General features: G+C 41.7%; 1 protein-coding gene across 1 annotated transcript in view; it reads right to left on the reverse strand.

The window, feature by feature from the left end:
- Positions 1–1,913: 1,913 nt before the first annotated feature.
- Positions 1,914–13,236, reverse strand: part of LOC147882237 (Di-glucose binding protein with Leucine-rich repeat domain-containing protein) — a 58,303-nt gene continuing 46,980 nt past the window's right edge. Inside the window, exons 8-9 of the mRNA XM_087401639.1 lie at positions 2,919–3,127; positions 1,914–2,687 (exon numbers count right to left, since the gene is read on the reverse strand). Coding sequence (XP_087257765.1) covers positions 2,569–2,687; positions 2,919–3,127 — 328 coding nt within the window. The 3' untranslated portion in view covers positions 1,914–2,568. The remainder of the gene's footprint in view (positions 2,688–2,918; positions 3,128–13,236) is intronic.

Here is a 13,236-nt window from a genome sequence, read left to right on the forward strand (position 1 = left end):
GATGAACATGTCTTGCTCGCAATAGATAATAGGCGCAAAACATGCAGCAAAACATTAACTATCCCAAATAACTCAAAAAACATAGCTAGATTGCACAAAGAATTGCACTTGAAAAAATATATGATAGTGGAACTTTGCTCCGGTAACTTAAACATATTGGATGGCCTAGTGAATGGTATAGACAAAATTTTCAAAGATGCAAACATTCAAGAGTCCCCTCCTTGTGTGTGGATCCTTTTTAATAATCCAAACACAAGAAAGCAAACTCGACTGGAAAACATAAACCTCTACAAAAATAGCATCCCATCCAATTGGACTCCAATTCAATAAATCACAAGAGAATTCCAAGTCGAAAAAAACAAATTGAACACTATTACACGAGTACAATTCCCTATTCAACCAGCCGCAGCAAGGATAATACATCGTTCGCAAGACCTCACAATGGATGCATTAGCATTCGATCCCGCGAACATCAAATCGCATGGCCTTGTCTACACAGTGTTGCCACGAGTGAGGGATCCAAACAATCTATACCTTATAAACAAGTTGGAAAGTAAACACATAAAGGTAGACAAAATCGTTCTGCAAGGAATGGATCGCTTAAGAACATCACATCAATGGTTGCTAAAACAAATCAATTTCAACAAACAATACTTAAATTGCTTCACAATACAATTCTTAAATACAAGGTCCCTATACACTCACATGGATGACATCCTCGCAGATAAAAGCCTACTCAGTGCAACTATTTTGTGCCTCCAAGAGCTACACACGAAAAAATTCCTTGCAACATAAACTTCCTAATTTCAACACAATAGAAGATATATCTTCAAGCTAGAATAACAACATGCTACACAGACAAAATTGCACTAAAATCCACCAATTTGATTGTCGATCAAAAATGCCAACTACTTCTCACAACATTCTATGACAAATTTGAAAACACTTTTGCAATAATCAATGTGTACAAGCACCCAACAACTCCAACAACAACATTGATTGAAATGTTGAACGTCCTCTTATGAAAATTGGACATAAATGCAATTACAACTATTCTTGGTGACTTCAACATAGACTACAACACCAAAAATACAAACTATCAAAAACTTCATGACTTCATGAACCATCACAAAATGACACAATTGATAAAGGACCCTACAACTACACATGGATCTACTCTCAACCATATTTGGGTAAGCAACACTGAAATACACAATATCCATGGAACTAATTACATATACTGGTCTGACCACTCCATTGTTTACACAACACTAGATCTACCCAATTGGCAGGCCTTTTGAATGAAATTCATCTTGTTCATCTTAGCTTTTGAAAATTGAGGCATTACCAAGCTTGTCCTTTGATGGGCAAACTATAAGGTCCCAACATACAAGGTCCTTTCACTATTTTCCTTTAGGAAGGAGAATTTTCACCACCACTAGAATATTACCTTCACAAGAACATGTTCAATGTAGCCTCCATTGGATGAAAGGAGGACTCATCTTAGAATCTCAATGCATCATGGGGCGTCTTAGGCTTAAAGCGTGAAATATTCAATAATTGTTAGCATTACCTCCTTAGAGAGAGTGCTATAGTGAAGACTGAAACTCATTTTTAAATTTCCACGTAAAGAATTGAAACTCCTTGATAAAAGTAAAAAAGCTACGGGAAATCTGGTCCCCAGTGGTAGTACTGATGTGATTGGGAAGAAAAGACAAACACAAAACATTCATAGGGTTTGCAAAATGGATATTATAGTTTTTGGGTTTGAGGAAAATTCCAATTGCTCAGAGAAGCAGAGTATAAAACCGTGCTAACGTAGCTAAGAGGCTCAAGTTACACTGAAAACAAGATGAATAACATGTTCGACCGAGCTAATACCTTCACATTCAAATAGATGCAACGGAAGCAGGTGAACATAAAACATTTGCAGACGGGATTGCATATAGAAAATTATACAAACACACTTGTACTAGGTCAGTCTGCAGAATCTCTTTTAGTGCAGAGTTTTTCTCGTGTCGAAACCAATGATGCATTGTATTTTTGTTGGTAGAGCTAAGAAAACATGGTTAATCAGGTAGATCCACAACAGGCCAAGAACAACAAATTGCAGTGTACATTGTCTCCTTCATTTCCTTTTACTTGGAATAATCACCTTTTGTCATCCGGTTGTTTTGGTTGCCAGTCCTGATCGCTAGATAGGCTGTTGTTATGGAGCTGTCTTGCCTTGAGATGCCCTCTCAATGAGGAAAAAACATGCCAGCCTACTAGTGAAGACTCAAGAAATCATTTACATATCTTTCACTCTAAAATGCAGGCTCAGGTGGCAGACTTTATGCCGTGTGCTGCATTTAAAGTAATTCAACACAAAGCTGATATTTGAAGTTCTTCTGGGATCGAACAAATTCCAATGGGTCCTTGATGTTCAGGCCCAATAAAGGAATTGGCCAAACAAGCACCCAACCCAGACGTTGCACTTCGTCAAATATTGTCCACAAAAGAACGCCAACTGGTATCAGGTAAGGCTCACGTCCAAAACAAAGATTTAAGGATCTGTGACATGGTGTATCACAAGGAGTTTAAATTTGAAGGAAAGCTAAACTTTGGTGGGCCAGCTCTCATTAGTTGTGTGTCATCTCCATCAGACCTGAGCCTGGACTTCTGCATATGATAACGACTACTTTTACCTAGCACAGGGCAACCCCCACAATTATTAAGAGTTGTCATCCTCACCTGTCTTTGGATAGAAGAGAAATTACTAGGCATTATAACTCAGAAAATGCCAAAGAACACCCAGGCATATGCATCTAAAAGCTCACGAGTCTCAACATCATAAATAACAAACAAAGAGGCAGCCATGTCAAACAAGCAACCCAAGTTGAAACTATAATACTAGTTTGTGGAAAGGAAAATCTTACTTGCAAGCTGATGGGGGAGACCAAAGTTGTAATCATCTATATTCCGTCTTCGAAGAACCGCATATACAATTGCACATATCATTAGAACAACAGCAGCAACTGCAAATGCGATCCCAACTTTTGCTCCTGCTGATAAATGGCGTTCCCTCCAAAGTGAGGAGCAAGCAGGCAGTGAAGGAACTCCACAAAGAGCCTGGTTATCTGATAGGCTGCAGGCACATATACCATAACGTGAGATAATTCCATAATCAGCAAGCCTCTTTCTGCTAGATCCTTGTGGGCCTTTAAAACTATCAAAGTGCTTGTGTACATACGAGAAGACGTAACATATGCAAGCAGTTTAGTGAGATTGAAGGAAATAAGATAGCAACTCAGATGCATCTGCACTGATACTAGTATGCATAATAAATAAAGACTTAAAAAGGTTTTTAAAACAATGCAGAACCAACCTTCATAGAAAATTCCAAGGTCGAATTAATTTCGCCAAAACTACTTTTGGGCATGTTGTGTATAGACAAAGTCGAATATTCGTATGCAAATGAGCCACTTTTAAGTCCACATACTTGGGAAATGGAAAGCTGGAGGATCATGACTCATGGACACGTCATTGCTCACTTTGGACAGCAAACTCAGCATGATTGTTAACATGTCTCTTGAGGAGTAGTAATTTGTGAATGCCCCTCAGATCCTAGATGTGACGAGCAGACATATGATGCAAAAGATACAAGGCAATCCTCACGTACGTTGGTTCTGTGTTTTCTGTTTGACTTACATGACATGACTCTGAATGGTGCTTTTGCACATGACATTCTTGGGCCCGAAGCCCCGTGCTAGCAATTCACATTAGTTGAGCACCGTGATGCTATGCCAGTTCATGCATGGGATGATGCTAGGGGTATTGTTGATGAGGAGCAAATATTGGGATGCACAGCCAGAGTTGTATTCCATTCCACAGGATGCCTCAAGACAATTAGATTGAGAGTCAACATCAACGACAAAACTGTTCATATGTTAGTGGACAGTTGGACTACCCACAGTCTTATCAATACCAAGATCCTGCAGAAAGTAGAACTTGCAGCCACTGGATTGCCCATGGGTTGAGAGTGGAGGTTGCCAATGGACAGCACATGATAAGCAAGCCATCTTGCTAGGATGCGCAGATCTGACATTAACATGATTGTTCATTTGCAAAGGGAATTGTATACCTTGGGTATGGGACTGATCGATATTGTCCTAGCATACGATTGGATGAAATCTCTAGGGGAGTTTTGTGTGGAATCAAATGCCATGAGCCTCCACTTTGTACACAAAGTCAAGACAATGGAATTGCATGGTCTCAACACAAAAATGCTAACTACAGCAAGGTAGAGGAACTCGAGAACTTAAAGCCTTCTATGTATTATAGTTGGCTAAACCACACATAGGCACTGTTCTGCTTGTTGGGGGACATTGATATGCAGCACTTACTTTCAGATTTGGCTAATATGCCCTACTAGCTTTCTCGCAATAGAGATGTGTGTACCATGCCATAGTCTTGGAGCCTAGTAGCAAGCCCATCAACAAAGCTCATATTGTCTCTGTAAGGTGAAAGAAGAGGACGTAGCACATTAAAGGAATTTCTTCCAAGAAGAGGACGTAGCACATTAAAGGAATTTCATCTCTCATAGAACTACTCCTTTTGCTCTACCAGTGCTTCCAGTTGAAAATGAGGATAGCCTGATCCATATATGCAGTGACTATGAATTCTCAGCAAGGCCACTGTCAAAAACGAGCTTCCAATCCCTAGGATTGAAGACTTGTTGGAGTAACTCAAGGGCACTAAGTTTTTCACACACTTAAGTTTTTCACAAGCTAGAACTGAGATCAAGATACCACCAAATCAGGATGAAAGAGCTAACACACCAACACTTTTCAATCACTGATGAATAAGACATTGCCTCTACTCCTATGCTGATTTGTGCTAGTTTTCATTGAGAACATTCTCTGTTACGGCCATTCATAATTTGATGATGGGGGTAGATGTCAATGGCAAAGGTTTGGGAGCCGTTTTAAGGCAGGACAATGGAGTGATAGCCAAAAGTCAGATGACAAAGAGCTCACTTACCTAGCAATCATACATGCGTTCAAAAAAGCGGCAACATAACCAATATGGGAGATCGATCCAAGTCAAGACAGACCATACGACTTTCAGATACTTTCTCACATAGCACAAGCTGGCAACTAAGTAAAAGAGGTGGTTGGCTTCAAAGCCATCCTAAATCCAAGAAAGGGAAAATTTTGTAGTTCCAAAAGGCTTGTCTAGAATGTGGGATGCACATTATTTGTTGTTTGCCCTGTCTATCAACATTGGGTAGATTGCATTCAAGAGGATTATATGCAGAATTTGAGTGTACTGGCCATCAATTTCAGACTTGCCGGACATATCGTGATAAAATCATCATATATTCAAATTGCAAAATGGCCTATTGGTTCCAGGACAGAGTTTACAAGGTTCCAAACTCAAGATGTAGAATGTCAATGTTGAAAGAGTGACCCAGGTGCGGGGGGGGGGGAGGGGGGAGAGGTGGGGAGCATTTCTTTAGAAAGTCATACGTACGTCCGTGTGTGTGTGTGTGTGTGTGTGTGTGTTTGTGAGAGAGGAGAGAGAGAGAGAGAGAGAGTGTGTGTGTGTGTGTGTGTGTGAGTGATAGAAGCCTTCCCCAACAGCTCTAGACCCTCCCCCAACCAGCCCATGAGCCTCAGCTTCCTGTTGCGCCGCATCAGAGCTCAAAATACGGTGATTTGGAGCATCTACTATCTGCTGTACAGCCCACCACAGCCCCGTACAGATTACGTACAGGTGTATGGCCTGTACGGACTGTTTTGCCTGATACAGGTTGCTGCTGCCAGTTCATCTCCGGCTCTTGGATCGGTTTTATACAGGGTTTTGCTTGCGGACTGCATCTATACACTGATTTTGAAGGCTCTTTGCTCCCGTTTCTCTCCTCTTGGGTCTCTGGATCCGGTGCACCTTTTCCATCGCCAAAATCTTCCCTCTTTCTCTGAAATATAGTTCATCTGGGAATTTTTACTGGTTTTTTCTCTCTTTTTCCTCTATAAAACTGTTTTTTATCTTCTCTCAACCTCTGCATCTCTCTTTCCCCTTTTTCTCTTTACAAATACACTCTTTTTCTCTTCTCTGTGGGCTTTTTTTGGGACTGTTTTTTTCTCTACTATCACTTTACAGGTACCTCCTTGCTGGGTTCCACCTTCTTCCAAAGATATGGCGGAATATTCCTATGAAAAAACTTTTCAAAAGGATCGTTCAGTTCAATGCAAGAAGCAAAAGCAGGCTGAGGGTCAGCATGACCCGGTACATGATTCTGTTGAGCCACAACTGGTCTATGATGTCATGCATGAAGGATTTGCAGACACAAGGAAAGAGTGGAAAGACTTGGTTCCATCGGTTGGCCTCATGGTTGAAGTGGATGAAATTGTGGATCCAGTTAGAGAATATGCCAAAAATGCAGTCATTTTATTTTTCCCAGGTCGGATGCCACCTGCTGCAGAGGTACGCAACTGGTTCACCCGCACACTGGCTGGCTCGTTTGTTCGCAAGGTACACTATGCAGCCAGGGGTTTTTTTGAGGTCATTATGGTAGATGAGATTCACAGGCAAATGCTTTTGGAACATTCGTCCCTCTTTTTTGGGCAGCAAATGGTATACGTATTGCCATGGTCTCCCACAAGGGATTTTCAGGCTTTGATCCGACACCGATGTCCGGTCCGGGTTGAAGTTGTAGACTTCCCGCAATGCATGGCTTCACTCTTGCCTAAAATTGCAGCGACTTTAGGCAAAGTGGTTTGCCCACGACGGCCTAATGGCAACTCGAATCGATTTTGTATTCTCTGGGATACTGATAATCCCACACCAGACTCTTATTCAGTCATGGTGAACAATGTCGACATGGAAAGTGCTTTTTAAAAATTGAAATGGGGATTATTTGCAGGGGCTTGCTTTGACTGCAAAAAATTTGGACACATGGCTTCGCAGTGTCCAATGAATCAACATAAAGTGCCTCCTGCTACTTTGCCTGTTCAAATGCCTACTAAGGATGCTCCTACCTCTATTGGAAATAAAAACAAAGGTACTAGACAATTTTTTGGAACTTGGGATAAAGGCAAAGCTCCAGTGGTTTCAAATGGGAATGTTTCTTCACATTCACCTCCTGCTATTCAACGCTCAACAAAAGGACCAAAACCTCCAATTGATTGATGGCAAAGTCCAAGAAAAGTTATTCCTGCTCGAAGACTTCCATCCCCTCGCACTTGCAATAGTGCGTCTTCTAGTGGAAACTCCCCAAAGGTCAATAGAGGAATTGGGATCACATGGGCTGCAGTGACAGCTAGCAGAACACTCTTCCCTGAAGAAGAGGTTGCTGCTTTGTTGTCTACCCCTCACGTGGATATTTCTTCTCAGGGAAGATGCCATGACCCTGAGATCGAAATGCAGGGCTGACATCATGAAAATTTTATGTTGTACATAGCTGTTATTTTACTATAAATATCTGTAAATATGACTGCTCATATCAAATGTTTTACACTTAATGTCCAGGGGATGTGTGACAATAGGAAATGGAAATCTGTGTGGCTGTATATCAATCGATTTCAGCCTGACATAGTGGCATTACAAGAACACAACCAACATGTCTATGCAGGAAAGACAAGTCACTACTGTGGCTATGATATTTTCTATGCTGGGGAGCACTCTTTCTCAAGGGTAGTCTTTCTGATCAAGCATGAGCTTCAGCTAGTTATTGCTTTAAATGACAATCAAGGCAGATAGCTTATTCTTCAATGCATCATTCAAGAAGAGGTGTTTGAATTTGCTTATGTCTATGCACCTCAATCCTCTCAAGAAAGAACTGCAATTTGGGATGCCATGCAACAATATCCATGAAGATATCATGCCTTTATATGTGGGGGTTTCAATAATGCTCCGCAACACGGTGACAATACCTCCGGACATACTCATATGTTAACCCCTGAAAGGCATGCATGGTCTCAATTACTGATGCATCTTGATCTTTGGAAGGAATTGCAGCCTTTGTCACCCGGATATACCTTCCAACATAATGCCCTTTCTTCTTATCAGGCACGTCTGGATCGATGGTATAGTGTAGCTCCGCAACAAAATGGTGATGTTACATGCAAAATGTGGATTGACTATGCCTTTGTGCATTCAGATCATGCACCTCTATGGTTGAGGTTATCCTTTTATGATATGCCAGATGATAGATTGCCACAAAGGCGACATCTGATAGTGAACAATAGCTATTTGCAGCATGCTGCTTTCAAGGCCATGGTTACTGAAGCATCTCATTCTCTGTCTTCTCACAGACATATTGATATTGATAATGCATGGGATTCTTTTGTTTCCAAAATGCAAGTTGTGATTAGAGGTTATGGCAAGTCTTACATGAAGACTCTGAGGGAAACTATTGCTCGGGCCCAATTCACTTGTCAGGACCTCATTGAACTCAGTCATCTTCGTTCGTTGTCCCTGCATGAGCAAACAACACTATGCCAAGCTAGACATTATCTTCAACTCAATTATCACACAAAACTGGTTAAATGGGAGACTAGAGCAAGACAAAGAGCCTTTACAGATAAAGGTTGCTCTTCTAAACAATCTTTCAAAAGCTTGCATCAGAAGAGATTGAAAACAGAAATTCGCAGGATGCTTCTGCCTGATGGTTCATGGACTACCTCATGGTCACAGCTTGCTTCTATTTGTGTGCATCGTTTCTCTCAGCAGTTTGGTTCTGCAGTTCCTCCCTCACAGCAGTTTTACTGTTACAGCATGTTTCTCCTATTATTTTCACTACTCAAGGGGAATTGGAGGAACCTTTTACTAAGAGGGAATTGTCAGATCCAATCAAATCCTGTGGTAGATGGAAATTTCCAGGATGGGATGGTCTTACAGTTGAGTTTTTTCTAGAATATTGGCCTCTTTTGAAGCATACATTGCTGCATATGGTGAACGCTGCTTGGCAAAATCAGAAAATGCCAGACACATGGAAAAGAGGTCTTGTTAAACTCCTTCCAAAAAAGCAAATTTGTGAATCTTTGGCTGACTGGAGACCTATCACCCTTATGCCAGTCATTTACAAAGTTACTACCAAAATGATTGTCGATCGGCTAAAGGGGTTTTTACATGATGGGTTGCATCCTGCGCAATATGGTTTTGTTCCGCGTAGGCATATCACAGATAACATTGCTAATGCCTATGTTGGAATTGAATATGCCAAATACATGCAGCAGGATGTTTTGCTATTGCAAGTTGATATTGCCAAAGCTTTTGATACTGTTAAGTGGGATTTTATTTCATCGACTATGCAGGCATTGGGATTTGGCACAAAAATGCAGCAAGTTATCACTTGGTTATATCAAGATAGTAAAGCTGCATGCATACTTTCAGGGGATATTTCTACAACCTGGACTCTTGGTTGTTCTGTTCGGCAAGGATGTCCCCTAAGTGCTTTACTTTTTGCGATAGCCACTCATCCAATGCTTCAATATCTGGACCACCTTTTGGACACTGGCCAGTTGCACAGCTTGGAGATTCTTGGCAACCGTAGCATGATCGCTCAAGCATATGCTAATGATTCTTTCTTTACCCCAAAAAATACTCGGAGTGATCTGTCCATGATTATGCAGGCTCTTTCTACATATGGATTGGTTGCTGGTCTTCGGGTCAATTTTCAGAAATCAAAATTGTTGCCGTTGCATGCTCATGAATGGCATAGTCTTTTGTGGCCTGGGGAAATTGTTCCCACTTCTCAATTGATTCGGCATCTTGGCTATCCTCTAGGTTGGGGACTCACCCGTTCTCAACAAACTGATTGGGTGCTCACAAAGTTGAGGGCAAAACTTGAATATTGGAAGCTTGCAACTTGGCCATTACATGTTCATTTGCGAATAACACAATCCATTTTGATAGCATACATACAATTTTATCTGCCTCTCATCATGTTCACTAAGGCAGATCTGGTTTCCTTTATGTATGCTATCATGGAAATTTTCTGGGATGCACGGGGGTCTGAACATTCTCAATATTCAAATGCATCTACTTGCTCACAGAGGGAAAATGATGCTGCAGTTTATGAAAGGAGATCAGCCTTGGGCATTCATGATCCGCTCTCTTTTATTACATATTGATACTTCTGCTTTTGGGCATTGGCAGCCTACCCAGTGGGATTTCCTATTTGACTCTATCCAAGGCAAGATCAAAAGCTGCCCTTTTGTCTCTCGTCTACTTCTTGATTGGAAACATATTTTATCCCACTTGGAATGGAATGGCACGGATTCTTTGTCAGGCAATTCTTTGAGGGCTAAGAATATTTATTGGTCTAAAGTATTCCACCCTTCTTTGGCCATACAAGAACCTAGACGTTCTTATTTTCTCTCTCTCAAAGGCATTTCTTCTGTGGCGGATGTACTTCAGGATGATGGCACTCTTTTATCCTTTTCTATGGCTGCTAGCAAATACGGTTTGGGAGCTCATTATCGTCCTTTATGGCATCAGATTTCAGCAATGCTTCAACCGTTCTTGCTGGTACCTCGTTTGGAACTTCTGAATAGGCTTGAGGATTGGACATTACATTCTTCTTCCTCTTCAGCCCCCTTCCGTACTGTTCTGCACCTGTCTCGTCCGTACCTCCGTACAGCAGCAGCAACCCGTACTACCTGCTTCTGTTGTCCGTACAGGTATCTGCACCGTACCACCTGCTCCATACAGGTATCTTCGTACAGGTATCTGCGCCGTACGTATCTACCGTACAATCGTACGGAGTTGTGCATCAGCAGTCCTCAGTTGTCCGTACAGTTGTGCATCATCCGTCCGTACACAAGCATCTGTACACAAGCATCCGTACAAATTACCTGCACGTTACTCTTGCAGGTGACAGACACAAAGTGCATTTTGGAGCTCTTTTGTTTGTGTATGCACATAGGTGCATATTGCAGGGAGCCATTGTTTGGCAAGGCAGATTTGTGGACAGATTTGAGCACATTCTGTGCATCAAGCATTTTGCAAAATTTGGGGCTTTTCGTGGATTTGTGGATTTGCCTCAATTTCAGTTCATTTTCACCCCAAAATTTGGGGCTTTTGGTTTTGCACTGCAAATTTTGCAACATTTGGGGCTTTCAAACAATTTGCCCCTTCCTGAGTTGCAATTTCTTGCAATAACTTTTTGTTTTTTGGGCTTTTGGCATTCTGATGCAATTTGGCAGTGTACAAGCATTTTGGGACTGCTGCACGCAATTTTGGACTCATTTTGAGTGACATTGTAGACATTGGCAAATTTCGCAGTGTTTTTTGGCAGTTTTGGAGAGCATTTGCAGGATAATTGAAGTGCATTCTGAGCCTTTGACAGGCTGTGACAGTATTTGTCACTGTTGGCAGATTTTTCTTTGTAGATTTTACTTGTGCATTTTATATCCCAGGAAGGGATTTCACTTGGTCAGTCTGCTGTATTTTTTTATATTTTCTGGTATAAATGGCTCAAAATAACTCCAATGAGGTGTTCGGGGTTCTCACACAAGAGGATAAGTTGGATGGCACCAACTACTCCTTGTGGAGTTTCATGGTTCGCAATATCTTGGTTGGCAAACATCTTTGGGATTATGTCAATGGAGATGAAGCAAGGAGATGAAGCAAGACCAGATACAGCGACTACACCTGTCACTCCTACAGCTGGAGGCAGGGGTAGAGGTACAAATGCAGCACAAGTGGTTGGAGCAGCCGCTTCAAGAGCTCCCACAGTAGAGCAGAAAAGATGGGACTCTAGAGATACTCAAGCTCTTTCAATAATTTCCCTTTCTATCAAGAGGTTCATTATACCTCATATTCGGTCATGCAAGACATCTATGGCAGCTTGGGAGATACTAGAGAGTATGTTTGCAGCAAGAAATGATGCCAGGGTTTCCTTTCTGAAGCGAGAACTTTCCCATACACACATGGAGGAGGGAGATTCCATGAATTCTCACCTCACAAAGCTTCAGGACCTCAGGAAACAATTGCTGAATATTGATGAAGTCATTCCAAATTCAGAGATGATCACCACCCACTCTGAACTCTCTTCCTGAGTCCTATCTCGGTTTCCACACCTCGCTGAATTTGTCATTGAGGGGGGGCAGCAATCCTCTCTCCTTTCACGAGTTGGTAGGACTTCTGTTGCAGGAGGAACAAACTCGCAGAAATATGGCAACCCGGGCTGGCAAGCATGCTATGCTCCCTAAGTTCAAGCCCAAGGGTAAAGGGCAGCAAAAGCCACATGCCAATCAGCCCACACATCAGCATAAAGCTGATTCTGGACAGCCTTCTTATAAGGCAAAGGGTGATACAAATAAGCAGAAAAAGAAGGGCATCTGTCATTATTGCAGGAAGCCACGTCATTATATTAGAGAGTGCAAGAAGCGCATAGCCAAAGAGAAGAAAAAGGATTCCGGTATGGCTGTGTCAGATGCATCAGTTCCACATTCTCATGATGGAGGAGATGTTGCAGCCAACTTTGTTGAAGAGCACTATGCCTTTCTGTCTTGCACTTCAAATTTTTCAGTGGGTAGTTTTGATATTACAGCCACTAATGATGATGACCCATATGCTTTCCTGACTTGCAGTTATGATCCTTCAAAGGATGAATGCTCCTTTAGTGTTGATGAGACACTTCATACTTGGTATTTTGATAGTAGTGCTTCAAAGCACATCACTTCTAAGAAGAGTCTATTTTTCACTCTGCATTCTTCACCCACCAAGAAGAAGGTAACTTGTGCGAATAATTCTTCTTATTCAGTGTGTGGAGTGGGAGACATTATTCTCACATCCACTGATGGCACAAATTTCAGAATTTCAGATATTCTCTATGTGCCAGGGATAAAGAAGAATTTGCTTTCAGTGTCCTCACTCAATAGAGGAGGATTTCAGGTTGTTTTTGATGATGACAAGTGTGCAGTGAGAGAGAAAGAAAATGACTACGCTTTAATGTTGTCTGGCACTTTGTATTGGGGTCTTTTTCAGCTTGATCTATATGAAAAAAGATCCCATCTTGCATTATTAGTTAGCACTCCCACTGCTGCGATGCAGAATGCCGAGTTATGGCATGCCAGGTATGGGCACATGAACTATGGCAGCTTAATGACACTTCAGAGGCATGATATGGTTGATGAATTGCCTCCCTTGGAGTCACCTCCTCCTCATGCATGTGAAGGCTGCATTCTTGGCAAAATGCATAGACTTCCCTTCAAAAAAGATGGTGCAGTGAAAGCTACACGGAAA

Source organism: Dipteris shenzhenensis, chromosome 30 (assembly GCF_047967505.1).
Source record: "Dipteris shenzhenensis isolate YYH24624 ecotype China chromosome 30, Dip_SZ_1.0, whole genome shotgun sequence".
In the NCBI taxonomy this organism is placed as follows: Eukaryota; Viridiplantae; Streptophyta; class Polypodiopsida; order Gleicheniales; family Dipteridaceae; genus Dipteris; species Dipteris shenzhenensis.